Source organism: Taudactylus pleione, unplaced genomic scaffold, assembly GCF_031769625.1.
Source record: "Taudactylus pleione unplaced genomic scaffold, aTauple2 ptg000451l, whole genome shotgun sequence".
NCBI classification, from domain to species: domain Eukaryota; kingdom Metazoa; phylum Chordata; class Amphibia; order Anura; family Myobatrachidae; genus Taudactylus; species Taudactylus pleione.
The window spans coordinates 4,389,238-4,417,097 of NW_028284853.1; the positions used below are offsets into that span (position 1 = coordinate 4,389,238).

The following is a 27,860-nucleotide window of genomic DNA, read 5'->3' on the forward strand; positions in this document are numbered from 1 at the left end:
TGAGGAGGATTACGATGTACAGCATCAAAGGTTAGGCTGCACTCATTGCAATGATATCACAGGACACCAGGTGTAACCAACGCTTCAATGTTTTATGTAAACATTGCCCCGAGGAAAATGTTTACATAAAACACTGAAACGTTGCTTACACCTGGTGTCCTGTGATATCATTGCAATGAGTGCAGCCTAACCTTTGATGAGATACTATAAATATATATATATATATATATATATATATATTATAAATATATATATATATATATAATTCTGTGTCCTAGTGTTTATCACGTACAGTGTGCACTATATTTTGTCTCCTGTTTTCAGAACACCATCCTAATAGTCACCCACCCTTACTTTTTATTTGTATATTAACATGTATGATGGTGGAGCTGCAGTATGCTTTCATTTGATAATGCTGCATGCTCTCGTCTTTGCAACAGAGTATAAAATATATTATCCAATTCTTCAGTAGTTCTCCTTGTAATGGCGGCACCTCCTGCCTCACTCCTGCGCTGTTTCTTCCTCATTAGCACTAGTCCTCTCCTGGCAGGCCAGCTCTGACTGTACTTCTGCCATGTTGCCTCAAGCATGATGGGAGATTGTAGTTTCAGGCACCTGGGACTGCATAGAACCACCCACAGACAGTAACTCCTCCTCCTCTCTGGTGGTCTGGCCTCCCTATCAGAGCAGCTCTCCCAGCAAGGCAATTTATGTTAAATACACACCTCATTTTAGCAGCTAGTACTGAAAATTCCCTTAAATGGCTAAATCAATCTTTTTATGAGAAAGCCATAAGGCAAACAGACATCTGTACACGAGCATCAGGGCCAAAATCTTTCATCGCAACTTTTTGACAAAATAAATCTAACATTCTTCATAAAGCTGCCTAGCATCCTGCTCCAGCCCTCTGACTGATGACTATTGGATCTCTCTTGGGGAATGCAGTGGAGAGAAGCCGATAGGGCTATTGATGGCATTGCTTATGGGGTACAAGCTCCGGAAAGTTTAGCTTTGACAAATGATGCATATGGGGATTGCAGTCAGTCCCTCTCAGATCAGGGTAAAACATTTGCCCCACAACGGATCCACTAAACAGCAGCAAGGTAAATTACCAGCTCTAATCTTGTTGCTGGGTACTGAAGGGTAAAGTAATTCTCTAAGATACTAGTCTCCCTAATGTAAAGGCCGGCAGGGTCATCCAAAGGCGACTGCTTACTAGGATGATTGACAGCAGTAGAAACTGTCACACACACACTGTACAAAAATGGTAACATTTACCTATCTATGTATTCAACAGGTCGATCCCCATTTATGAATCACCAGCTATGACCAAACCATATATTCCTGTACTGTTCATTGCCATATTCTTGATGACTTTTGGTTGGTACAGGAACATTTTTCAGGTAAGAAATTATATTTTTGTGTAAAGTTTTTTGGTTAGTCTGGTGGAGAGGTTACAACTAGAGGTTGAGTCTAATTTATTTTATAATATTATAGTGCTTGTACATATACTGTAGCATGGAACACTTATGGTGGGTACACACTGGGCGATATTACTGAGCGACTGCACGATTACGACATCATAATCGTGCAGTTGCTCAGTAAACGTGCACAAATCGTGCACTTTTATGTCGGAAACGACCAGCGATGCGCACTCCCGCTGGTCGTTTCCGACATTGTCCATCGCACAATCTGACGACCTCATCAGGTTGCTGCATGTCAGGGAATGGGGGAGAGAGCCCGGTGCTGAACGATATCGTTAATGATATCGTTCAGCGGCTGTGCTCAATGTCATGAACGACATTGAGCACAGCCTGCCGGGGACACACTACACGATATCGCTCAGGGAGTATATCGTGTAGTGTGTACCCACCATTACTGTACATACAGTTAATAGAGGTCTTTTATTGCTATGATCAAATTTATGTTGATTTCCCTCTTTTTAATTCCTTGTCAAATCACTGTAACTAAATGTTCTCAGTAATTGTAAATATAATTAGGTACACCATGTGTATGCATGCACCCAAAACTCCAGACATTTAAGTTTGCAAAAAGAATGTGTTCAAGCAAACCAGTTACTAGGAACTAGGGATCCGGGTAATTATCAGGGTGGTGCTGGCATAATTGAAACAATTACATTTGGTTGTTTACCTTGAGGATCATTATACAAATATTTTTCAAATAAAAATTTATAATTCATTGTAAATTTCAGGATTCGGTGAGGCACTTGCTCCAAAACTGCTATGGGCCAATCCAAACTGAAATTATTTCCCCAGGGATAAAAGGATTAGCAATTGCTCATAACAAAAGTGAGCTACAAGTAAGAATAGATGCAATGTTTGACAAAATACAAATGCTCATCCCCAATGTTACGTTCACTCACTTTAACAAAAGCACAAGTGGGAGACACAGTAAAGCTTTCATAGTAAATCCCAGGACACGGTATTGTGTTGGAGAGAACTTTGTGGTACAGCTTGATATGTACGATTACTTGGGTAACAGGAAGACCTATGGAGGAGACTTCATTAGGCCAAGATTGTTCTCCCCAGAGCTCGGAGCTGCTATTTCTGGAAGGGTGGAAGACTTCAACAATGGGTCATACCATGTCCACTTTCCTTTGCTTTGGTCGGGCAAAGCCAAAGTCTCTTCTCTCTTGTTCCACCCAAGTGAAGGGATCGCAGCTCTCTGGAGAGCGAGACATTCTAGCTTAGGAGTTCTTGGCTTTGAGGGGAAATTTGAAAAATTTGGTAAAAAAGTTGCCACAGAGTGTGGATTTAAGCTGGAGGAGGAAGAAGGGAAGAAGATTTGTGAGTACCTAGATCCAGCCGACGAGGAGGCTTTCTACTGTTACAAAGCTCCAAACTTCACTTGTGAAAGCTTGAACGAGATGAGGGGTTTTGTTCTTCCTGGGTCACATCTAACTCCCAAGGAAAAACAACTCTTCCAAAGGTATAATATCCATTCATTATGTTCATGTTTCAGTCAACTTTAAATTCTGTGAGCAAATGACAATAGAAGGGAGTAGAGATGTTGCTTTAGAGCCATAGACATATTTCCTTTAGTGCACACACACAAGTGTACACACTGCTGAATTTGTTGAGCCTCATGTAAGTACATCTCCTCTCCATCTCTGCTAACCTCACATGCCCACCAGCTTCTGCCCAAACCTGCCAGCTTCTGCCCAAGACCTCCTTTCATACCTCCATTCACTTTATCAATGCTAACTCTCTCCACTCTAAATAAAGGACTAAACATAAATGACAAGATGACTCATATATAGGAGCTGCTATGTATATCTGGATACAGATGGTACAATTCTGGTCAGGGCCAGCTTCAGGGCAAATAGCACCCTGTGCCGGCCAAGTGCCCTGCGCACCTCGCGTGGCTGAAATTGGGGGCGTGGCCTAATTACCATAGGCCATGTCTCCTTACGTGATGTTATCTGAGGGGTCCCCAACCCCCCGATTTGACCACCCACGAGCCACTTCGGCCCATGGGTGGAACAGCGGGACAGTACTGTCCCGCTGAAATCGGGATGCTGGGAAAGTTGCGCCCTCTATGGGTGGCGCCCCTGTTCAACCGCTAAGGTCGAACACCCCTAGAGCCGGCCCTGAGGCTGGTGATCAGCGCAAGATCCAATTGATATGATCACTGTCCAATTGACCACCTATATAGATAATTAAATGTCAGACAAGATACCACCATTCACTGCTCAAGCTATGCTCCCCATTCATTACTTTGGAACTGGTAACTGCTAGTAAATTTAAAGATTATCAAACACACAGGATGATAGCTGCCCTCTTTTGACTGTATTTAGTCACTGCTCTTTTGTTTTAAATAAAAACCAGCACCGGACCCAAAACGACCGGGGTGTAATGCCACAGCTAGGAGACCCTCTTACCGGGTCTCCAGGGCCAAAGCATTATCACCCCAAGCCGCTCAGGCCAAACTGGGGATCTCAGGTGTGGTGGGAACCCCCCAAAAAAGGGGTCCCCCCTCTCCGAACCCCTGGCTTGGTCTGAAGCCCGGGGCTCTTTCCCGCACCCCTGGAGCGGTGGGTACGGGGGTAATGAAGTGTTTATTAGTGTTAAAGTATTGTATTTTACAGTGGAAGTACAGGTGCCAGCATGCCTGCCCTTTGGCACTTGTGGAACTACAAGTGCCAGCAGGCGGGCGGCACCCAGACCCCCAATGTAAAATAAAAACTTAAATAAAGACAGTACACACACACACTGTATAGAATTCAAGTTTATTACATAAACCTATCTAATTCACACATACTTACCTTATACTTACCTTCTACCAGATGTTTTTGTCCCCTTGTCCCCGTAGAATCCAATGGGAGTACCTGCAACAAAGATCCTATACTCACCTCCTTCCTCGTGCTGGTCTCCGGAGAATCCAGGGGGGTCTTTGCAAAACAATAACACTCTTACCCGAAACCAAACGGACTAGTATTGGTATGTGTCTTGTCACACATACCAATACTACGCGAATGCCAGCTGATGGGACGTCACAGGGTTTCCCACGTCCCGCCAGCCAAACAGAGACCGCTCCACATATAGCAGCCTCTCATTGGCTGGGGTACACGTGGGTTCCAGCCAATGAGGGAGTGCTGATGGATGGTATACAATCGGGAAGCGGCTGCCGGAATCCCGACAGCCGGCTTCACGGCTGCTTTATCCTGCCGTGGTCTAAATGACCGGCGTCTATATCTAGACGCCTGTCATTTCCCCGACGCCGCGAGACCAGCGCCCGGCATCCCGATCAAAGGGATGCCAAGCGCAGCGGAGTGGACAGCCGCGGGGGGGAGTGTTAGGTTTAGGGCACCCGGGGGGGACTTAGGGTTAGGCACCCCCCCGGGAGGGTTAGGTTTAGGCTAGGGGGAGGGAGGGTTAGGGTTAGGCACCCCGGGGGAATTTAGGGATTGGCACCCCCCGGGGGACTTAGGTTTAGGCAGCGGGGAAGGAGGGGTTAGGGTGTAGGCACTTAGAGGGGGGATTAGGGTTAGGCACCCCTAAGCAGGGTTAGGGGTTAGGTTAGTTTATACTTTACCTTAGTGACGATCGGGATTTCCAGCACTGTCGGGCTTCCGCTGCCGGCACCTCTGCTTTTATCGGCCAGGCACTGCCGGCGGTATTCCATACCGATTCCCTGATGGATGGCTCCGCTGGGCATTCCGCGGGTTCTTGCAAGCATCAAGTGCAGCCCCCGAAGCCGGCAGTTGCCACAGCAAGAGAAAGTGCTGTCCCTGCTATGGTGGTAGGGCAATGTCGATATCGATAACTGCAGCTGACGGAACGGTCCGGCGAACCGACCATACATACATTGCCTAGCTTATTGGCGCTGCTATCTTGTAGATAGCAGCACTGATAATGACAGTGGAGGGTCCAGAGACAAGGTAAGGGTCATAGTTGCTGCATGAGGCACAGGGGCATAGTTGCTGCGTGAGGCCGTGACAATTTTATTGATGGAGCCCCCACAACTTAGTTGCCCCGGACCCCCACAAGCCTTAATCTGGCCCCGGGCATTCCGAATGACAGGAACCCGTAACCAACCCCTTTCATCTCCGCTAGCCCCTACATTTGCACTACAGTTTTAATATTGCTTAAATATTTTCCCTTTCCTCTACATCAGCCTCTCACTCTATTCTCCGAGTTCTGTTTTACTGTTCTGTGTGTTTTATCAATGTACGGATGTGATGTCACAGTTATGCTCATGTTTGTCATTTCAAACATTATACCTTTTATATTAAACTTTTTTTTAATAATCATTTTTAAAGGTCAAATATTGCTGTGGAAATCTCCCCAAACTTTGCACCTATAACAGTTACTAGATGCAGCAGTAAGTGTTACCCTTTGTTTTCATCTTGCTTCCTTTTGCTATTACATTACCTAAACATGAAATAAATAAAATAAAATATATTTTTCTGCCATAGTAGGTTATGAATATATTGCAAATGGTTGAGATTTATCTACCGTAACTGGTGTCTCCACTGGTGAACTGGAGATATTTCATGCTGTCAAGGTTTGTACCCTGCTGGACTACAAGTTCACAACATGATCCTTCTCAGACCAAAAAGCCACCATGGGTATGAAGTGGCCAGGGAAGGGAGGGGAGAGGGTACTAATTACCAGGGCCTGGGCTTGATGGAGGGGTCTAGCGGGGGTCCAGGTCTGATGCCTGGCCCACCTCCTTTCTCTCTTACCCGTCATCAGCATCAGCCTTTGCCTCCCCAGCCGAACACATGGTGCTATGTACTGGGCTGTGGTGAGACCAAGGAGACTGCTGCTGCTGATCACCAGCAGCAAGCTCCTATGGCTGGAGAGCGATCACACTGATAATGAGGAGTACACGGTGCCCCCCTGTACAAGGCTCTCTACAGCCCTGAAAGTGACTACTGCTATCTGGAGGTAGTTTTTGGGACGGAGCTTGGAAAAAGTATGCTTTTATGGAGCTTGGTACATACTGTATGGGTTAGACAGCAGTCCCCAAAGAGAATAATGGGGACTGCAGTCTGAAGTGCTAATTAGCCTTTTCCTGGAGTTTTCTGTGAAGTCTCCTGCATTAGGCTGTTGTTCTGATACCTAAAAACTTGTGGAAACTGCAGTTTTTGTATGATTTAAGTAAAAAAGGGCTTTATACATGTAGCTCTATTAAAATAATGGCTAATAGACTATAGGTACATATAGGGTATATGGTATCTCAAATATATTGAGAGTGCTGTCTGGCACCTCACTGTATTTATACCTTAAAATTGTATAGGGTTAGGCATTATAATATTAACGCTTATATGTAAGGTTATGTATTACTTGTTATATATAATGTTATATTTGCATGTATAAAGTGTGAGGGGGTAGGTAGAGTCATAGCAAAGGCAGTGCTTGATTTTTGCTTATAGGTGATAGGAGCCAGGATGCTCGAGAACAAGAAGGTGCTAGAAATGGCACGAGCGGCAGCTGACCAGGGAGCTCGAGTCTGCAGGTCCCCCTTCCAGAGCGCACATCGCTACTCACCTTAGGAGGGCGAGGAGTAGCGATAGTGGCGCCAGAGTAGGGCTCTGTCTGGAGGTAGAGCCGGGCGCCACCGCTGGGGCCAGGTGACAGGCGGCCGGAGCGGCAGCGCTAGACAGCGGCAGCGCTGCATTAGAAGCGGCAGCTGTCTCTGAGGTGAGCCGACGCCTGGGCAGTGAATAGCCAGCCTCCCACACTGAACTCCGCAGCCACAGCACCATACCTCCCAACATGACCCTCTCCAGGAGGGACACAATGCTCTGGTCCTGGACTTCCCTGGTAAGAGGTGGGGCTGCAGCGCAGTTCAAAATTCAAATAGGGGAGTCACACCAACTGTCATTTCACACGCTGCCAAACATCACTGGCTGGGACTCACTGGCAGTTGGTGTGACTCCCCTATTTGAATTTTGGACTGTGCTGCAGCCCCACCCCTGGAGCCGCCACCAATCATAAATTACCAGGGAAGTCCAGGACCAGAGCATTGTGTCCCTCCTGGAGAGGGTCATGTTGGGAGGTATGCAGCACCCAGGTCCGGAGGAAGCGGAAGTGTGGCTGCCGTCTCCATGGCAACCCAGCGGCTGAGCGGTGAACAGTCTCCCTCCAACAAGCAAGCCAGCCGCCGCAGCGCTCAGTACGGAAGTGTTGCCCGTCGCTGATTGACAGCAGATCCTCCATCAGCAGGAGGTTGGAGACAAGGGGGGCGGATGCCTGTTGCTGGATTGGATGCAGCAGTAGCACTGACCCTTGTGTGAGTTTAGAAGCACACAGCATACTTACACCAGTTGCCATATTACAGCTGTTTTTTAGTCAAGTAAAGCAAAGCACTGAACAGACTATAGTAGGAATAACATTCATATAAGCGTAAAGCACGAAATCCCAATATAAATTACAAGGAGCATCTACTGCAATTAACAGAGGAACTGTATAATTACAGCTGGAGGGGGACTATAGTGTTTGTTTCCCGTCGTAAAGGGGAATTGATACCCACAATTATCAGTACCAGATAAGGTGGATACAAGCCACAGGGGTTATACATAAGGCTTATAAAAATAAAGCCGTATTGTACGTTGCTGGACTGGCATTAGGATAACATACAAATATTTAAAGAACGTTTCGGGACAATCCCCTGGAAAGGAAATAGTTTTAATTGTTCTAAGAGTATACACTGCCAGCTAAATAAATAGCAAGCACAGTGACAGCTGAGGGCAGCATCTTATAACCGTATTCCAGAGAGGATAGGGAAGATCAGAAAAGGGATATTACTAAACTTTCTGGCAGTAGGAACAGTAGCTACCACAAATACCCCAGCAGCTTTTTCGTATTGACATATTTTCACAGCACACAGCCTTTTGCTCTTACTCTGCATAAATCCCACAGGGAAGTGTTTTTAAAGTAAAGGTGATTTATTAAACCTTTGTGCTCCTGAGACAGTTATTGCTAGGAAAATTACTTTAAATTCAAAAGAGACATTTCTTATATCCCGTGGAGCATAAACGAGACTATTAATATTTCAACATTGAAGTCGTAAAGGACAAAGGGACATTAAACCTTCTATCGGATGAGGTGTTGTCATGTGTGCAAACCACTTATCATACTAACATAAAATAAAGACACTGAGACGTGGATTTGGCAGATAACTTGATGGCGATTTATTGGAGCAATAATAATTATTATTTATTTAAGGATGTATGGTGGCAAAGAAAGGACGGCCAGAAATCAGCCAGATCTGCTATGCCCACACACAAACAACAAAAGGCATAGCAGGCGTAGATCGCCCAGAGTGCATACACATAACCATGTAACTCATATCATCAACAAAAGGTAACGCTCACCCCCATCTTGACTTCCCACCCGTTTAGGCGGTGATACTGCCCCCCGTTAGGTTGGTACAGCCAACTACCAGTCAACGAAGGGAGCGCCCTTAAATCATAATTGCACCCGGACTGGCGACCTGCCGTTCTTTCTCGCCACAGCAAGGTTCTGCTTATAGAACCGCCGCACCGCCACCATACCAAGTACTACCCCAATAACGCCAACTCCTCAAAAAGATCCCCAATAAACAATGACAAACCCTCCTCTGTTAAATGAACTCCATCAGGTCTATACATATAACTAAATCGAAATTGAATGTTCTTATGGTAAATGACACGGCCATAATTGGCCATCACAAATTTGGCAACTGCAAAATTAAGTTTCTTCCTAGCTTCGTCATTAGCAGGAAAACTCCTAACCCCACGCCAGACCTGTCGAGGTACAATACAAGACCAAATTAATTAACACAAGGGCCAGGCGATAGCATCCTCGCCAAATCGTTGACAATATCAACTCGTAATTCTACAGTGGACCTCTGCCCTAAGTCGTTGCCTCCTAAATAAGCCACCAAAATACGTGGCCTACCAAAAAGCCTTGCATACTCTAACAGTTTAGGACAAAAGGAATGCCATCTCATACCTCTGGAACCTATCCAACGGACCCTAGCTGAATATTCAAAAATTGGAGCTTGATCTGAACTCAAACCTAGCAGCCCAGAAAATATATGAGTGGCCTATAACTCAAATGTCCTGCGTGTCAAAGAGCAATCCTAAAGGTGGAGGAAAGCAGTAAATAAAAAATTAGTAATTGTCATAAAACAATAAAATTTTATGGTGTATTAGTGGGATCTGATAGAACATAAGTGAGTATCTGCCAAAAAGAAAAATTTTCTATTGGTCGCCGACTTTACTATTTAAAGTGGCTGAGACAAACAGAAGACACAAAGGGGAAGAATGGGTGGGGGGGAATTGGGAAAAAACAGGTGAACTCGGCAAGAGGTAAAATAAAAACCTGCTGAGGGATGGACTATGGCCTAATTAAATGATTGAGAATAGCCGAATTGAATCCGTCAGTTCAGGTAAAAATTGTAAAATCCCTCAAGACTCCCATTGCCAGCAATGGCGAGTAGCTAATCCCGAGTAGGACGGACAGGGGTAACAGACAAGACAGGACAGTACATGAGACAAGACAAAAACCAGGCAAGCATAAAATATAAACGTAACCGGAACAGACTGTGAAATGACTTTAAACAAAGGGCCTTCACGCCTAGGTCGAATGTAACCTTTATAACTATCCGATTTCCAACGTCCTAGGGCCTTAATTTCTGATGCCGAGAAACCCGCAGCTGCCGCCGAAGTTGCGGCTCCGATCAGAAAGGAGTGTGTACCAAAATCTTGAGGCGGGAGGCCTAAAACTGATACACACCTCTTCAAAAACCAACCAAACTGGTATTTGGTAAGCGGAGTCCTGTCCATATGCATGAGTCATGAACCAGGAACATCCGGCCGCAATAACTCATACCGCATAGCTAGTGTCACGGGGCAGATCTGTTCGTCCCTAGATGGACCCAACGAGATCCACCTACCCCTACCAGTCTGGTCGGTCTTCGACCGCCGAATCCTACAGAGAACAGACCTCTCACTGACCAGGATATCCGAGAGGAGCATGGCGGCATCAACCCATTTGGATGATGCCACCAGCTCCGATACCCTCAAGGTGCCGTGAAAAGCCTCCGAAAACACCACTTGAATCAGGACCGCCTCATACGCAGTAAGAGCCACTCCGAGAACCGCCCCTAATACTGCCGGAAGCAGATGAGCGTCCACAGTTCTCCTACGGTCAGCTACTGGCCGGGAGACCCGTGCCCAACCCTTTAAAGCCTTCACAATCAGAAAACTTTTAGTAAAGTCAGGTTGGCCCTTCAATTTACAATAAAATGCAATGCCCCCCAAAGAGCGCGCAACAGAAGCCCTGGATCTGCCAGCCAAACGGAGACTCCAAATAAAAGAAAGCATCGAACGATGCTGACTCTTACCTGCCTGTTTGCTGCTACGGGAATAATCTTCCCATTCATTCCATGCCTGCCGATATGCTCGCAACGTGGAGGGGGCTAGAGACTGTTCTGCTAAGCCCTCCATGCCGTCTCGATCACCTGCCAAACATAAGAGGGGCAAAGCACAACGTCAGCACCAGGGGCCACAGATCGGGACCTAGCCCACTGGAAACGTGATAACGCATCGTCTATCTCATTCTCCACCCCAGGAACGTGTCTTGCCTTAAACATGATGTTACAGCGCAAACATGTGAGCACAGCTGCGCTAGCAAGCGCAAAACCAGCAGGGAAGCCGCATGTTGCTGATTGTATCGCATGGACCACGCCCAGGTTGTCACACCTGATAATGATGCTGCGATTGCGTAACCATTCCCCCCAGATTTCCAAGGAAACCATTATGGGAAAGAGTTTGAGAAGGAGTAAGTCCTTAGTCAAACCCTTTCCCACCCATTCTTCCAGCCAACGGCCAACGCACCAGGAGCCATCAAGGTAACATCCGAACCCCGTGGTGCCTGCTGCGTCGGTGAACAGCTGCAGCTGCAAATTGTCAGCGGCTGGAGACATCCACAACCGAATGCCATTAAAATCCCGAAGAAACGAGACCCAGACATAGAGGTCCTGCTTAATCTCTGAGGATAAACGTAGCAAAAGTCTCGGTTAGTGACACCAGCCGTGGCCCTTTCCAATTTACGTGAAAAAACTCTGCCCATTGGAATTACTTTGCAGGCCCAGGAGGGATTGCGCCTGCCGCAGGGTAATTCTACTGGAAGCCGTGCATTCCACTATGGCATTACGCAACTTGACAGGCTTATCGAGAGGAATGCGACAAGAACCTGCCGAGGTACAGATCTCGATACCCAGGAATGACAAGCAAGGGGAAGGGCCCTCCGTTTTGTCCGCAGCAACGGGAACTCCAAATGAAAAAACAGTGCTCGTAAAGAAAACAAAAGATAACTGCATCTGCCTGAACCGGAAGGGCCGACACACAGAAAGTCATCGAGATAGTGGGCTATCCCATGACTACCGCAAAAATTAAATAAATAAATTCCGCGCACCAGTGTAGTAAGGTGCTAAAATGCTTGAAAAACGAACAGGACACAGAACACCCCATTGGCAAGCATTTGTCTATGTAATATCCGTTGTCCAAGCTAAAAACCCATAAACTGGAATGACTCTGGGTGCAAAGGAAGTAGACGAAAAGCTGACTCAACATCTATCTTAGCCATCAGTGCGCCCGGACCATAACACCTAATGACGTCCAAAGCATCGTCAAAAGACTGGTACACCACCGAGGAAACCTCAACTGGTATGGCATAATTTACTGACGAGCCTGGCGGATAAGACAGATGTTGCATGAGCCTCTATTTTCCTGGAATTTTCTTGGGAACCACTCCCACCGGGGAATTCACAAGATCCCTAATGGGGGTTCTGCAAAAGGCCCTGCAATGCGCCTGACGCTAACCTCGCCAGCCACTTTTTCCCTAAGAATGTGAGGCAATTCAAAGGCAGACTTCAAATTTCTAGGCGAATATGTGTCGACATCCCTGCAAATAGGTAAACGAAAACCAAAACTGAAGCCTTTTAACGAAAATTCTGCGTCCTGCAGAACCGGGTACCAACTCAACCATTTTGCTATCGCTGTGACACGGACAGGGGATGGAGCTTTACTTAGCACTTGTGCCTTTTGCTGGCTGTGCAGGCTGCTGCTGGGCACCCACCTTGAAACACTTGGCAACTGGGTGGTTGCCACCACATCACAAGCAGAGGTGACGAAAACGACATTTTCGTCCCTGCGTACAGGTGGAATTATTAAAGGCGAAGCATTTTCCCCCAGACACCTGCTGTTAGCCCTGACGAACTGAACTAGCTGCTTTGCTCGCGTTGTACCCCTCATAGGCAGGACGCGAAGGCTGCGTGACCTCCAGCAATGTATATTTGTTGAAGTAGGAGCATAGCTGAGAATGGAGCTTACCGGTGATAGCTGCTTGGGGCAGTGATTGCAATAATAAGCTGTGCACCCTGTGGAAATTCACTGTAGCATATGTATTCTGTCTATTTTGTAAGTTAAACGCTCAGAATACAGTATATAATACAATCTCCTCTATTGACTGATAATAATGATTCAAAGGAGATAAAAGCTAGATCTTAGGTGCTATAGATAAATAAAGCAGTGTCAAAGCCATTACCCCTTACTGTCAGATAACGCATCACTAAAACATTCTATTCCCCCCAATGATACCTCAATGCCCAGCATAATACTGACACTGTTTGCTGCAACTGTTTTCTACCATTAAGAGGGCATAATCAGCACTTAGACCAGCTATAAAATACATCATACGAATGTACTGAATGAAATAATTCTGGCATATACAGGACCAGCAAACACAGTAAGCAATTATATGTAGAAGTAGAGCCATCCTGTCTGAGCTGTATCTTTTTATTTCATGTGCAGGTTCCTTTACAGATCATTTGAGCAAGTTGGGGAATCTGGGGGAGGGCAGAAAAAGAAACCATGCACTGTCCTGGACATAGATGCACAGATTGGTCCCCTTATGTACTGGATGGTGTATTATCCAGTATTAATAATTGATCCAATAGGTGGTCCATATCAGTGCACCCCGAACAGTGCATGTTTTCCAGATCTCCTAGTTGGTGCACAACAATATTATTACTGGCTTTTTAACTTTTTCTACTTGCTGACACATTTAAAAGATCAACAGGGACTGTAGTGCTAGTTATTTCATTTGTGACACTGAGGGGATCCTAAAAAACACGCAACTTTAGTATTATATGCTATTTCTATTGTAGTCCTCATGGTGTGGGCTGAGGGGGGGGGGGGGGGGAGGGTTCAGGCAAGGCACTCATAAACCCCTCCTGCATTTGCCTATGGTGCTGGCCACTGCAGCCACAAAGATGATATTGACCAGGGACATTGAGGACTGAAGGGAAGAACCCCTCCCCCGCACTGGCACACCTTCCACAAAGCTGCTGCAGCCGGAGGGGGGATAGAACTATCAATAGGGGAACCACACCTGCAGCCCCTAAATTCATGGGGGCACTGTGGAGCCAGGGACCAGGGTCTGGGGAGGCTCATTACTAGGCAGGGCATAGCTACACCTCCCCCAGCAGAACAAGAAATCAGAAAAGACACTGATTGAGGACAGAAAGGAAAAGGAAAAGCAGTGATATGAAGTAAATGAAAAGAATGACTAAATACAATAAGGAAAAGGAGGAGAGAAGAAGAAGCACTAAGAGAGTTTTATTAAGGAAAATGACAACTGACAAAATGCACTTCCCTGTCCTGGAGGAATCTGGAACAAAGAGGCTTTGGCCCACACTTTTATCCCACTATATAATGTTCCTGTTACAAACCTGCCCCTGCTTGCCATAGGCTAACTCCCACAAGTAATTTGCATACATGCCTGCCCCCATCCTAGAGGTTTAAAACACCTCTTTTCTTATGCAATCTTTCGGTTTCTCTTAAAAGAGACATTACCGGCATTTTACCAACTGGACTTAATAAGGGTAAAGGACTCTAAGTATGTTTTAACGGAGGTACTATTGTAACCCTTTATGTGAAAACTGTATTGCAAGTATATAGTGTCCATGCATGTTATTTGCCTTTTCATCCAATAAAAGGAACTTGTTACCAATTGTCAAAGTCAAATAATTGGGTATGATCGCTTTACAATTATAATCTGATAGTCATCTATAGTCTGATGGCGTGTTATTAGGACGCTACTTTTTGTCGGTGCAATCCAATGCGTACATATGCGAACGCACACATGTATTCACACACACACACACAGACGCACATATGCGAATTCCACACACATACGCACATATACGAACGCATACATATAAAATGGTTCCCACACATTATAGATAATAATCAGAGATATTAAAAGGTATTGTTAGCTAATAATTAAGATGTAAGATGTACAAAAGAGATCTAACGTTCAGAATACAGTGGACATGTCATGTTTGGTATCATACTTAATCGCTCTTTATTTGCAGACATCCGTTTCTATCGGCAAAGAAGTCGCATCATGCGTACGCTAGTTATGGATGATAGGGAGTTATTGAGTAGAATACTATTTCTTGTATGCAGTGTTGTAGCCAGTTTTAACCAGTTCTTCAGTGGGAAGATACACAATGTGACCGTTGGAAGACTGAGCCATACCACTGATGACACCGTATGAACTGACCAATGACCAGATTGACCAGAAGCAAGAACCAATGAAAACCTGCCAAATTGTCCCTTTGTTATCTCTGTAACCTGTACCATATATAGGCTTGTGTACTGGCTTCAGTGTACAGACATCTTCTTTGCGACCACAGGCTTCTGGACTGAATGACTGTATACTGGAACCAGTGCGCATGCGTATGTATCGGCTGTACCTATTGTTCATTATCTTGCTTTTTACTCTAATTGTTAAACTTAGATCGTGTTACCCCTTTTTTGCATAAAAATAAGTTTTGTGCTTTGGAACCACACGATTAGACTGGAAAGCAATTCTTTCTAAAGCGACTTGCACCGCAAATTAGCAACTGAATGGCATTAATACAATTTTATTGTGAAGTACTTACCTGAAGCAGATGTTCGTGAGAGATCCAGAACCACAGTCTTCTGTGAAAGAAAAAGAACAAGAGTTACTGTTATAAAGGTATAGATAATAACTTATAGAAATTCTTGTACACTACACACTCAGTCAATAGGTTTTCCCATGCAAACCTCAATTAGCTTGGGTGGAGGCATGGCCTTACAATTGATAATTATTACACCCAGTGTCACTGAGGGTTACATACATATGCCCCATAATAATAATAATAATATCTATCTATCCTACAGTATATGGGCAATGTTAACTACACAAATTTATCAGAATCATTGTAACATTCCCCCCAATCCAAGTGGAAAAATGTAAAAATTGGGATGGCAATATGTAATAATGCAGGTTTTGTGTGGTTTGGCCTTTCCTAAATCACACAGTTTGCAAACCACATATATAAACACCCAAACCATACGGTTTGGTAAATTTGCACTTTAGTAGAAATGTTAAGCTGCAATTTTGCGGCTGCATTTCTACGTGTATGCTGCAAAATCAAGGCTTCCTCTAAATCATGCCCATGGTGTGGAACAGAAAATTAAAAGATCACATTGCTGTAACGTCAGTAAAATGCCTGTTTCACCGCAAAACCTGATTTGAACAAAATTCAACCCGAAATTCACCCATCTGTAACCAATTATGCTGCATATGGCACAAGACAGGATCCAAGTGATGTCCTTTGATTCCGGTTCAAAAACTCCTAGGGGCATATTCAATTAGCCGTGAGGTTTACCCGCATCTAATTGCATTGCCCTGAGCCAGGGGAGTAGCGAGGGTGGTTCCAGTGGGGCATGAGCTCCGGGTGCCAAAATGGACAGAGGGCGCCATTCAGGTTTCCGGAATTCATGGGACGCTGCACAGTATGATGGCTGCCTGTTAGATTTATCTTGGTTTGTTTGCTCTATATCCTAAATAAGTTATGGATCTGAGATCCGTTTCTACGTTTCATGTTCCCTTAAGATGCCCAGATTGCCGGCCCTGCCTCCTCTGTGATCATCTTCTGTCACCTCCCCTCTCCTATCAGATTGATTACATACACTTCTCACCTCTTTAATTCCCTCCCCTATCTACCATGGGATCAGCTCTTTGCCCCTGTCCACTCCTTTTCTTTATAGCATCTGTCACAACCCCCTCTCTGATCAACTCTTTGTCCCTCCCCTCTCTGAGCTTATTGGCTTCTGTCACTACTGTACCTCTCTCCTCTCCCTTTTTATTGGCTTCTGTCACCACCCCCCTCCTCTTCTTATTGGCAGGTATGAGTTTAAAAAAAGGTTGCTGCTTTGCTATGTAAAGTAATAAGGTACTCCTAGGCATGACCACAAAATGTTATTTGAAAGGTATTTTAAAAAATACTGTATTAGGAGACCTGAAATAATGGAGGTAGACAGAACATGATTAGTAGTACTCACATTAAGATAGGTGCAATGTATATTTGCGAAGTAGGAGCATAGCTGAGAAGGGAACTTCCCATAGGTGATCCCACTCCAGTGACAGCTGCTTGGGGCAGTAATTGCAGTAATAAGCTGTGCACCCTGTGGAATCTCACTCCAGCACATGTACTCTGTCAATTTAAGTTAAATGATCAGAATATATAATACAATCTACTCTATTGACTAGTATTGATTCAAATGAGATAAAAGTCAGATCCTAGGCGCTGTACATAAATAAAGCAGTGCCAAAGGAGCTACCCCTTAATGTCAGATAGTGCATCACCGAAGCATTCTATTCCCCCAATGGGACCTCAATCCCAGCATGATACTGCCACTGTCTGCTGTTCTTCTCATAATTTCAGTATTCCTGCTCAGGCTGGCCATACCCCACTGGCACAGTTCAGTGCAGGGGGGGAGGGGGTGCTATGACATGCACTTTCTCTGGGCGCTATGGTTCCACACTACTACTCTGCCCTGAGCTATTAAGTCCCAGAGGGTGCACTTAACGTGGATTATTTTTCTCGCAGCCTCAGGAGCTACAAAGAAAAATCTGCATTAAATGCATCCGCTGAGACTTAACTCATGGTATAACCAATAGATTCCTGGCACCTAACCCAGAATCTATGCGTTAGCCGCAGGGTTACTGCATGATTTTGAATAGCTCTGGGCGTTAAATCCAGAGCATTACCCATGTGGTAAACACCATGCTAATTCAATCTGCCCCACAGTAGCTCACACCTAAATGGATATATTTTACTTATGCTCTATGTAACATAATATTCTCTCTCTTTTGTAGATTCAACATTAAACCCAAAGCCAAAATGTCATACAGGATTGGGTTCTCCCTTCCCAAGTGGATACTTTTTGAAAAATATCTGGAACCCTGTGTACTGCAACATGACGCCCTATACAACCGGGGAGGACTTCACTAAGTGTCTCCAGGGGAAGAAACTCTATCTCATCGGAGACTCAACGTTACGGCAGTATATCATGCACTTCACTGAGGGCATCAAAAGTAAGTTTTATTTCACTTGTATAAATAAACTTTATACAATTGAACTATAGTTCTGTAATAGATCACTAGTAGCCAAAAGATAACTGCATCCACTAGTTGGGCATTCAGAAGAGTCAGTTATTATAGGAAAGGTGGGAGGGTGTCAATACAGTGAATGGGTTTGAAGTCTATTGGTTTCTGTTTTATTTTATTTATGCCAAGTAACATTTGGCCACCAGGCATTCACCAACTATTAAGACTGAGGGGTATTATTTACTAAAGGTTGGTTCATGGACATAACTACCATAGGTGCAAGGGGTGCAGCTATGGGGTCCAGAGCTGTGGGGGGGCCCATCTTCCCTGTCAAAGTAAAATGTTAAATATACATTTTTCACCATTGGTTGGTACATAGGGGCCCATGCATTCTTTGGCTATGGGGCCTTCAAATACCAAGTTATGCCCCTGGGTCAGTTTTAGATTTTTGGGTGATTTACTTACGGTTTTGGAAACCGACCATTTACTTAAGTTCAAACCGATGGAAAACCTACCAAAATACTGTTTTTAGAAGAGTTTTAGAAGAGTTTTGAACATATGACCAACAAGCAATGATTTAATATAAACCAGACTAGGATCCACAGATTTAATGGTCAGTTTTAAAACAGACCAAAACCTGAAAGTAAAATGACATCAAACCCATCCAAACAATAGACCTGCCTGAGTTTGATCTGTGCAGGCTTTGTTAGGTGTAAAAGAATAGAAACAGATATAGGGGCTTGAAATTCGTTGGGTAACTACTGTAAGTCGAATTGCAAATGGCAGTCAAATCCGATGCCTAGTAAATGCTTTTTATGCATTTTTTTAGACTGCAATCCGACATTGTTACTCATCATGGACAGTTGGTTTTGAAATAGACTCAAAACCGATGGTTAGTAAATTTACCCCCAAATGCCCACTACCTGCAAAAGAGTAGTAGCTGCCAGCTCTAAGCTTCTTGATGGCACCTAGAACCTCTTAAGTTTGGTGTTATGTATCTTCTACAGCATCTCTATTTGAGAATGCATTAGAGCAATGGTTGTCAGTCTCAATACTCAAGTTTTCAGGTCATGTTTTTTGTATGTGGAAGCAGGTGGGATTATTACTGAGCCAGCAAAATTGATTAACTCACCTGTGCATGATTAAAGGAATACATAAAAGATGACCTGCTTGTGGTACCTGAGGACTGGAGTTGAGAACAGCTGCATTAGAGCATTAGTTCTTATCTGAGGTCACAGGATTAGAGCAGGTAATAGGTTTCATGCTAGATCTTGTAGGAATAATGGTGACCTAAACCTCCTATCGGCTGATGTCAGCCTACATTTCTACACCAGAAGAGGAAACATATGTACAATCAAGACACAGAGACCTATTGGTGGGGGAAAGGGTCAGCTTTCTTTATTTATTGACATGAGGGCAAAGATATTTTGAGAAAGAAAAAATGACCTTACAGTATTGCCATCTTGCCCAAAGGGTACAACTGTCAACCTATTACCAAAACTCAAGGCTCAGATGGGGGGGCCAACGGCCAGCCCATTATCAACAACTCAAGGCTTAGTTGGGGGCCAACTGCCAGCCTATTACCAACAACTTAATGTATCCAAACTCACCTGCAAATGACACACAAAAACTACTGATACATCAGGGTAGGATCAGCCTGAACCCATGTATTGGCAGGAAGAGAAGCTCAAGACAGCCTATGTTACTAAGTTCCCAGAAAGAAACCACAGTCACCACCACACCAAACTATAGCCACTCCTCTAATACCCTTAACCAGATAAAAAAAACAGCCCCTCCACAGTGAGATGACCCCATCTTGTTGATAAAGATGGGAGTACTTAAATTGAATCAAAGGGTGACAGACTACACTGCCTCCAAATATCTGTACCAATATGCAGAGCCGTAACTAGACATTTTGGTGCCCTGTGCCAGAAGACAGCATCACAGGCGCGCATCTGAAAAAAGGGCGTGGCCATACCATACTACCCCCAATTCACATAACGAGACACAGTAGTGCCCCATATTCACATTACAATACATAGTAGTGTCCCTTTTACACATTATGCTACACAGTAGAAATCCCCATTACACATTATGCTCATAGTAGTAATTCCCCTTACACATTATGCCCACAGTAGTATGCCCCTTACATATTATGCCCACAGTAGTATGCCCCTTACATATTATACTCACAGTATTAATGCCCCTTACACATTATGCCCCCAGTAGTAATGCGCATACATATTATGCCAGACAAAAAAAATCCCCCCTCCCCCCTTACACATTATGCCAGACAATTAAAATCCACCCTTCATGCGGTACTCTCTCCATAAAGCAGCACTTAGCTTTATAACAAAGTTTTTCAGCAGGTCACTGTGGGAGCCGGGGTGTGGGGGCATGGGGAAGCCAAAGTCTCTGTATCCACTACAGTAGGAGGAATGGCAGCAGCTCCTCGACGAAGGGGTACTGGACTGGGAGAGACGATATGACATTATGACATATATATATATTAGTAGCGGTGTGCTTGGCAGTTAAAGAGCCGGACACACCGCTACGTACTATTAAACATTATGGGGGTAGTAGTGGTCGTGATCGCTGGTGGAGGCGGCCGGTTCCGCCCACAGGGCATGTCCATCCTGTGAGGGCGCACTGGCCACACCACCCTAGTTATGGCCCTGCCAATATGGCCAACCATAGAATAAACCCACTTCTATGCCATGTTTATTGCCACAAACATTGAAGGTTTTGTCACACACTCCTAGGAGTGATATTGGATCAAATCAGATGACAAATAGGCAGCATAACAGCCTGAAACTCAAGTGAATGATTAAACTAAACAGAAGACTAAAAGATTGCAGATTAAAGCAGACAATCAAACAAGAAATGCCAATGCAACACCATGAAACTTAACCAATGCACAAATCTAAATTCAAGGAACAGTTTAAAATCATCTGCAAAGGGGAATTTAGCCAAGAAAAAACAAAAGAATGATAAATCACCCAGAAATATAGTATATACAATCAATTCTACGGCACCACCCGCAGAGGAAAATAAGAAGCATGAGCAAGTCAGAAAGACCAAAATTCAACTTGCTAAATACCTAAAAAAAACAACAAATGGTCAGTGCTAAGGAGGTGGTAAAAGTAAAAGTAACAGGGTGGAGATTGAGGGTGGAGAGGGCAAAACTTCGAGATCCGACAGCGTGCTCTCGAGGTTTTGCCTTGAATAGGGATATGGGGAGGACGAGGAGATCTGAGCTGTGTCTCGGATCCCTCTGGATCCCTGAAGTTTGAGTGGGCTCAGTTCTCTGAGAACTGGGCTCGCTCATCTCTACTCTAAGGGCCTGATTCATTACGGTTCGTAACTGCGAATGAAATAGCGATTACGAGCGTAGTTCAACTGCGATAGTTTAATTCATTGTGATCGCTATGACGCTGCAGCACTACATAAGGACGCCACCTAACCTTACACACATCCAAAATGTTTAGCAAGACTGCAAAAAACATCGGTACAATCGACTACCATCGCAGCCTCACGCACACTTGTACAAGCTCTGACCTTACTCAGACATTGCTAGCTTCAGTGCACACTATGAGACCTCAGGCTGCATAAGGCATCGCAGTGGATAATTTATGCACGCCCCTGCAAAGACATTCAAACGCACTGGCACGCCTGTATTTCACTGACCACCCAAAAACAACACTTACCGTCAACCACTCTGTGATGAGTCTGCGTGGTCACTGCTCTCACAGTCCCGATCACAGTGGCTGGTTCGTGCACTGCATACGCATGCGCGGAACGCAACAATTGGGCGATTGCGTGCGTATTAGCAACTGCATTCCTTGCTGAATCAGGTTCTGAGCGCTCGCAACCGGGTCAATGGTGGCCCAGAGCGCATGTGCACGACGGAGCCGGCTCCATCATGCGCATGCACGAGACCCGGATAGCGACGGGCAATCCGTCGCTCCGGGTCTTGCACCAAAGCGGGCGTGCTGTCGATGTTGTGTGACAGCACGCCCCCTTTGGTGTACGGGCCTGGGGGGTGGCTGTCCAGACGGAGGTGTTCCCATGTGAACGCCTACCGTTTGGGGCCGGCCCCACTGACATCACAAGTGATGTCAGTGGAGAGATTCCGGCTCTGTTAGAGCCGAAATCTCTCTGGGGCTTGCGGCAACGAGACCCTACCACAAGGATCTCGTCGCAAGCCCGATGGTCATGATGGTCTTGACCATCGTGACCATCTTCCTGGCCGCTCGCTATAGCTGTGGTCATCACCCACAGCTATGCGAGCGGCCAGGAGGCCCTTCTAAAAAAAAAAAAAAAGACCGGTCCTGATTCAGAGCGAGCGCTCTGTCAGAGCGACCGGCTCTGAATCAGGGCCTAAGGGCCTGATTCAGACCCACTCGCGAGCACTGAGCGCTCGCAAGCGGGTCAATGGTGCCCAGTGTGCATGCGCACGACGGAGCCGGATCCGTCGTGCACATGCGCAAGACCCGGATAGCGACGGGCAAACCGTCACTCCGGGTCCCGTACCAAAGGGGGCGTGCTGTCGATGTTGAGTGACAGCACGCCCTCTTTGGCGGGCGGGCCGGGGGAGTGGCTGCCCATGGGAACGCCTACCGTCTGGGGCCTGCCTCACTGACATCACAAGTGATGTCAGTGGGAGTGCTTTAGGCTCTGTTAGAGCCGAAAGCACTCTAGGGCTTGCAGGAATGAGACCCTACCACAAGGGTTTCTGTCGCAAGCCCGATGGTCGCGACCACCCACAGCTATAGCAAGCGACCATCTTCCTGGCCGCTTGCTATAGCTGTGGGTGGTCACCCACAGCTATGCGAGCGGCCAGGAGGCCGCTCTAAAAAGACAGAATTCCGTCAGAGCGTCCGGCTCTGAATCAGGCCCTCAGTCTCTTCTGTGAGTACCTCTACCTGTGACAGGATTGTCCTACTGCAAGGTAAAATTGGTGCTTAACACTGTTTGACTCACTGTTTAATTGAATTATGTCTCTGCAAAAGTCTCTACATAAATTCTGTCCCACCTTAATCATTAGTAATAATAGGGTTGTGCATGTTGGATGTGAATTTCATGTACAAATGTTAAGACCTGGTAATTAAGAGCAAGCAAAAACTATTGGCAATTATGAACAATATGATGGAATATGCTTATGCCAGGAATGGACTGCAGCTATAATTCAGCCCTGGCATCCCTATTTGCACATGGAAAAGGGGACATGGCCACTCATCACAGGGGCCTGCCATAAGTCACAGGGGGTGTGGCGTAACTAGGATATATGGAGGCTAGGGAGAGTTAAAAACGGAGCCCCTCCCCCCAATTATGTGCGCATGCCACAAGGGGCATGGCCACTGAAAAGTGGTGGCCTGTCAACATGACACCACCGTTTCTCATCACTCTGGGAACATTCCTTTCTATTCCATATGCACCTTAATCCCACCAGTAGTATTGCCCCTTACGCAATGCCCCTAGTAGTAGTGCCCCTCTTGGAATGCCCACTGTAGTAGTGGCCCTTATGAAATGTTGCCAGTAGCAGGGCCCCTTATACAATTCCCCCTGTAGTAATGCCCCTTATGCAGTGCTCCCAGTTGTAGTGCATGTTATTCAGTGCCCCCAGTAGTAGTGCCCCCTGTTGTAGTAACCCTTATGTAGTGCACCGTATGCAGTGACCCCAGTAGTGCCCCTTAAAAAGTGGCCCAATAGTGGTCCCCCCTATGCAGTACCCTAGTAGTGCCCCTTATAAAGTGCAACCAGTAGAGCCCCTTATACAGTGCCCCTAGAAATGGTCCCCCTATGCAGTGCCCCCAGTTGTGACTCTTATGCAATGCCCCTCAGTAGTGCCCCTTATGCAGTGCCTCCAGTAGTGGTCCCCCCTATGCAGTACCCCCAGAAGTGCCCCTTATAAAGTGCCACCAGTAGAGCCGCTTATACAGTGTCCCTAGAAGTGGTCCCCTATGCAGTGTCCCCAGTATTGACCCTTTTGCAGTGCCCCTCAGTAGTGCCCCTTATGCAGTGCCCCTTATGTAGTGCCCCCAGTAGTAGTCCCCTCTATGCAGTACACCCAGTAGTGCCCCTTATACAGTGCCCCCAGTTGTGGTCCCCCTATGCAGTGCCCCTTATGCAGTGCCTCTAGTAGTGCCCCTTATGCAATGCCCCGAGTAGTAGTCCCCCCTATGCAGTACCCCCAGTAGTGCCCTTTATGCAGTGCCCCTTATGCAGTTTTTTTAACCATCTATAGGGAGTAGGGAGAAAGGTTTTCATCATCATAAGAGGCAGAACCATCAGTCATAAATAAAGGCCATTTCCTTGCCACTTTGTATGATGAAAGGCATACTGCCAATTTTATGCCTTTCTGCAGCTAACTCCCTTTGATGTTTTTTTCTTTGCCAATAAAATAGATTGCATCTTTGATTTTAGATGCCCTGACTTAAGCCCTGTATGCCCTTGGGCATTGGCTGTAGTAGATAATGTAGACAGACTAGTATTGTCATGACTGGTGACACTGACAGCAGCTCCAGCACTAGTATGTGGTTCCTGCTCTTATCTCAACTGATCATTCTCTAAATCAACAAACACAAACAAATTGGGGTACAACACACATGTCAATTTGTACCAATTTTAAATATTACACTGCGGAATTAATGACCTATAGTGTCTAATATTTTTTAGGAATAATACACTGTGGTTCTACTTACAGTGTCACAATATTTTTATTATGAATAATACACTATGCTACCAATTAGTTTTACAATATTTTTTCTGAATAATACACGGCGCTACCACTTAGCGTCACAATATTTTTTATGAATACACTGTGCTACCACTTAGTGTTACAATATTTTTTATGAATAATACACTGCGCTACCACTTAGTGCAGTGTATTCATAAAAAATATTGTGACAATACCACTTACACTGTCACAATATTTTTTATGAATAATACACTGCAGTGCCACTTAGTTTTACAATATTTTTTATGAATAATACACGGTGCTATCCCTTACAGTGTCACAATATTTTTTAGAATAATACACTGCACTACCACTTAGTGTAAGACAATATTTTTTTATGAATAATACACTGTGCTACCACTTACAGTGTCACAATATTTTTTTTATGAATAGACCTATCCCTTACATTGTCAGCATATTTTTTATGAATACACTGTGTTTCCACTTAGTGTCACAATATTTTTTATGAATACACAGCGCTACCACTTCATGTCACAATATTTTTTATGAACACACTGCACAACCACTTACAGGGTCACAATAATTTGTATGAATAATACACTGCGCTACCACTTATAGTGTCACAATATTTTTTTATGAATAATACACTGGTTCCACATTACAATGTTACAATATTCTTTATGAATAATACATTGCGCTATCCCTTACAGTGTCATAATATATTTTATTAATATAGTACACTGCCGTCTTACTGACCAACAGTGTCACAATACTTGTATGAATAATATTACACTGCGGTATTACTGACCAACAGTGTCACACACAATACTTTACAAATTATACACTGCAGTATGATGAACCTACATTGCCAGCAGCATCACAGTGCTTTGGATACACTGGTTATGGCATACAGCGATTTTTTAACATATATATATATATTTTTTAAAACTTTTAGTTACCTTATTTTTACAGCCCCTGGACAAACTGCACACTGGATGGACAGCACTCTGGAAGGACAGCACACCCCACACCAAGATTACCAAAGCAATGATAAATAACACAGTCACCCTGCATGGATTGGACAACACAGCCCAGCACATCAAACCACTTGATGGGCAACCCAGCCCCCTGCACACAGCACAGCAAAGCCTGCCTGTATTGGACAATACAGCCCAGTACAGCACACCCCTGTATTGGACAACACAGCCCAGCACAGCACACCCCTGTATTGGACAAAACAGCCCCCCTTGGACGAAGCATAGCCTGACAGACTGGGACTCAGCAAGAAAATGGTGCCGATTACCACGGGGTGGGACTTATATACAATCCAAAACCCGCGAAAATCCGACAGCAGGATGATGACATTTTGCCTCGTTTTGGGATCCGAGTTAGGCAGGAAAACCCGAGCTGGACTCTGATCCCAGCCCAGGTCATGAAGTTTGGGTGAACCGAACCCGCTCATCTCCAAGAGAAACCCAAACACACATCACAGAATCATGTGCTCTTTGGGCCTGATTCAGATCTGGAGATGGATATTTACACAGTTGAGCGATTATCGGCTGACTGTACATGCGTTGCAGTTGATCATCACATGCTCTGAGGTACTTTTGCGATGCCGCTCGCAGTGAGGATTTCTTTGCAAAGTGATTGACATCAGGAACTGTTTGTGTGCGGCTATGGGGAGTAGCGGCAAAAACACAGGTTTTAGGGCGTCTCAGCATACTACTGTGATCCCGTAGGCAGAGAATTTTGACGATAGTGTCTCAGTTCCCACGGCCATTCTGTGTAACCATAGGGTTACTCAGATGGTCGATTATCCAAGGATCTGCAACCACCACTGTGTGTTTCTAGGCCCTTGCTTGGATCTGGGAAGCTGCCGGTCGGCATCTCAATACATCTCCAGGCGGCTACAGCGTTAGCATATTTTTGCACAGAAGCTACGTACGGGATCACAGCTGTGATTGCATTAGTGTACATCTCTGACTTAAGCCCTTTACACAGAGCCAAAGCTAGTCTCCACTGCTGCCATCTACTGAAATTAGCACTTGAATTACTGTACCAAGCATAGTGAATGTTTCAGCACGGTGGATGCAGAAGTGCCCGTGTCTTTTGTCGTAGTCACGTATGCCTCTTATGCACAACTGAGATGCCCACTTGAAGAGTCTTGAGATATTGCTTTTCCATCTATGTACGTATTTAGACGCACCATCGGTTGCACCATGGTAACTTGCACCAGCTCTATGGCAGGTTCAGTTTCTCCGACTGACTAGGGCCTCCTGTGTGAGTGGCTGTGTGTCTTTGGCTGCAGCCGTTTTCAGTGCAACACCTGTGACATGCCCACGTCAGTGTCGCCTCCCCCTCTTCCCTCCGAGGAATGCCCACTTAAATTCACAGACCCTGCATTCAATTCTGAAGTTTATCTCTGAGCGCAGACAATCGGGATGCATGTGCAGACTTGAAACATTGGTCAACTGTAGGTGGCATTGGCACTGCATCCAATTGAGAATCAGGCCCCCAATGTGCTATGAAATCAGAAATGTGCCTTCTTGGTGATAAGAACAATGTATTACCGCATATTTAACCTGTACACTACTAACAGATGTGTTTGTTTCCATTAGTCGTGAAATATTTCCTCTACCACCAGAAAGGATGGGCGATTTGGGATAAGACACTGCAAGCTATGAATATGGAGAAAGACATTTATGTATCCTATAAGAGACACGGGTTCCCATTGGAACATGTTACCTACTACTATTTCAAGGAGGACATGTATACGAGTCGCCAGATTGACCAGCTGGCTGGAGGAAAGGACACTATCATCGCTATTACAATGGGACAGCACTTCAGACAGTTCCCTCTCAAACTTTTCATCAAACGGGCGCTCAACATCCGTAGAGCCATAGAACGTCTGTTCCTCAGGAGCCCCGACACCAAAGTCATCATCAAGTCAGAAAATACCAGGGAAATATATGCCCCGGTGGAAAGACAAGGAGACTTCTATGGGTACACTCAGTATCTGGTCATGAGAGAAGTTTTCCAAGGGATTAACGTTGGCTTTGTGGATGCTTGGGACATGACAGTGGCTTCAGCCACAGCGACTGTACATCCTCCAGGGGCCACGTTTGCAAGTATTATGAGTCTGACATTCACATTTGCTTGCTAATAAAGCAAGAAGGAAGAAAGACAAAGAGCCATGATTTCATCTTTCTGTGGAA

At 45.2% G+C, this 27,860-nt stretch overlaps 1 protein-coding gene across 2 annotated transcripts; it reads left to right on the top strand.

Annotated features, from left to right (window-relative positions):
* Window positions 1-1,325: 1,325 nt before the first annotated feature.
* LOC148505525 (NXPE family member 4-like) lies at window positions 1,326-27,808 on the top strand. Of its 2 annotated transcripts, none has more exons than XM_088448154.1 (5): window positions 1,326-1,403; window positions 2,213-2,949; window positions 5,783-5,844; window positions 17,715-17,933; window positions 27,264-27,808. In XM_088448154.1, the coding sequence occupies exons 1-5, from the start codon at window positions 1,326-1,328 to the stop codon at window positions 27,806-27,808; spliced, it is 1,641 nt and encodes a 546-aa protein (XP_088304280.1). The 2 variants fall into 2 exon arrangements, with proteins under 2 accessions (XP_088304280.1, XP_088304281.1); XM_088448155.1 differs by having other exon boundaries at window positions 5,783-5,841.
* The last annotated feature ends 52 nt before the right edge of the window (window positions 27,809-27,860 follow it).

Excerpts from the sequence above, each read along its gene's own strand:
- LOC148505525 (XM_088448154.1), top strand. The coding sequence starts at position 1,326 with ATGACCAAACCATATATTCCTGTACTGTTCATTGCCATATTCTTGATG. Across the intron at positions 1,404-2,212 it reads GGTACAGGAACATTTTTCAG|GATTCGGTGAGGCACTTGCT; the intron begins GTAAGAAATTAT and ends TGTAAATTTCAG. Across the intron at positions 2,950-5,782 it reads GAAAAACAACTCTTCCAAAG|GTCAAATATTGCTGTGGAAA; the intron begins GTATAATATCCA and ends TCATTTTTAAAG.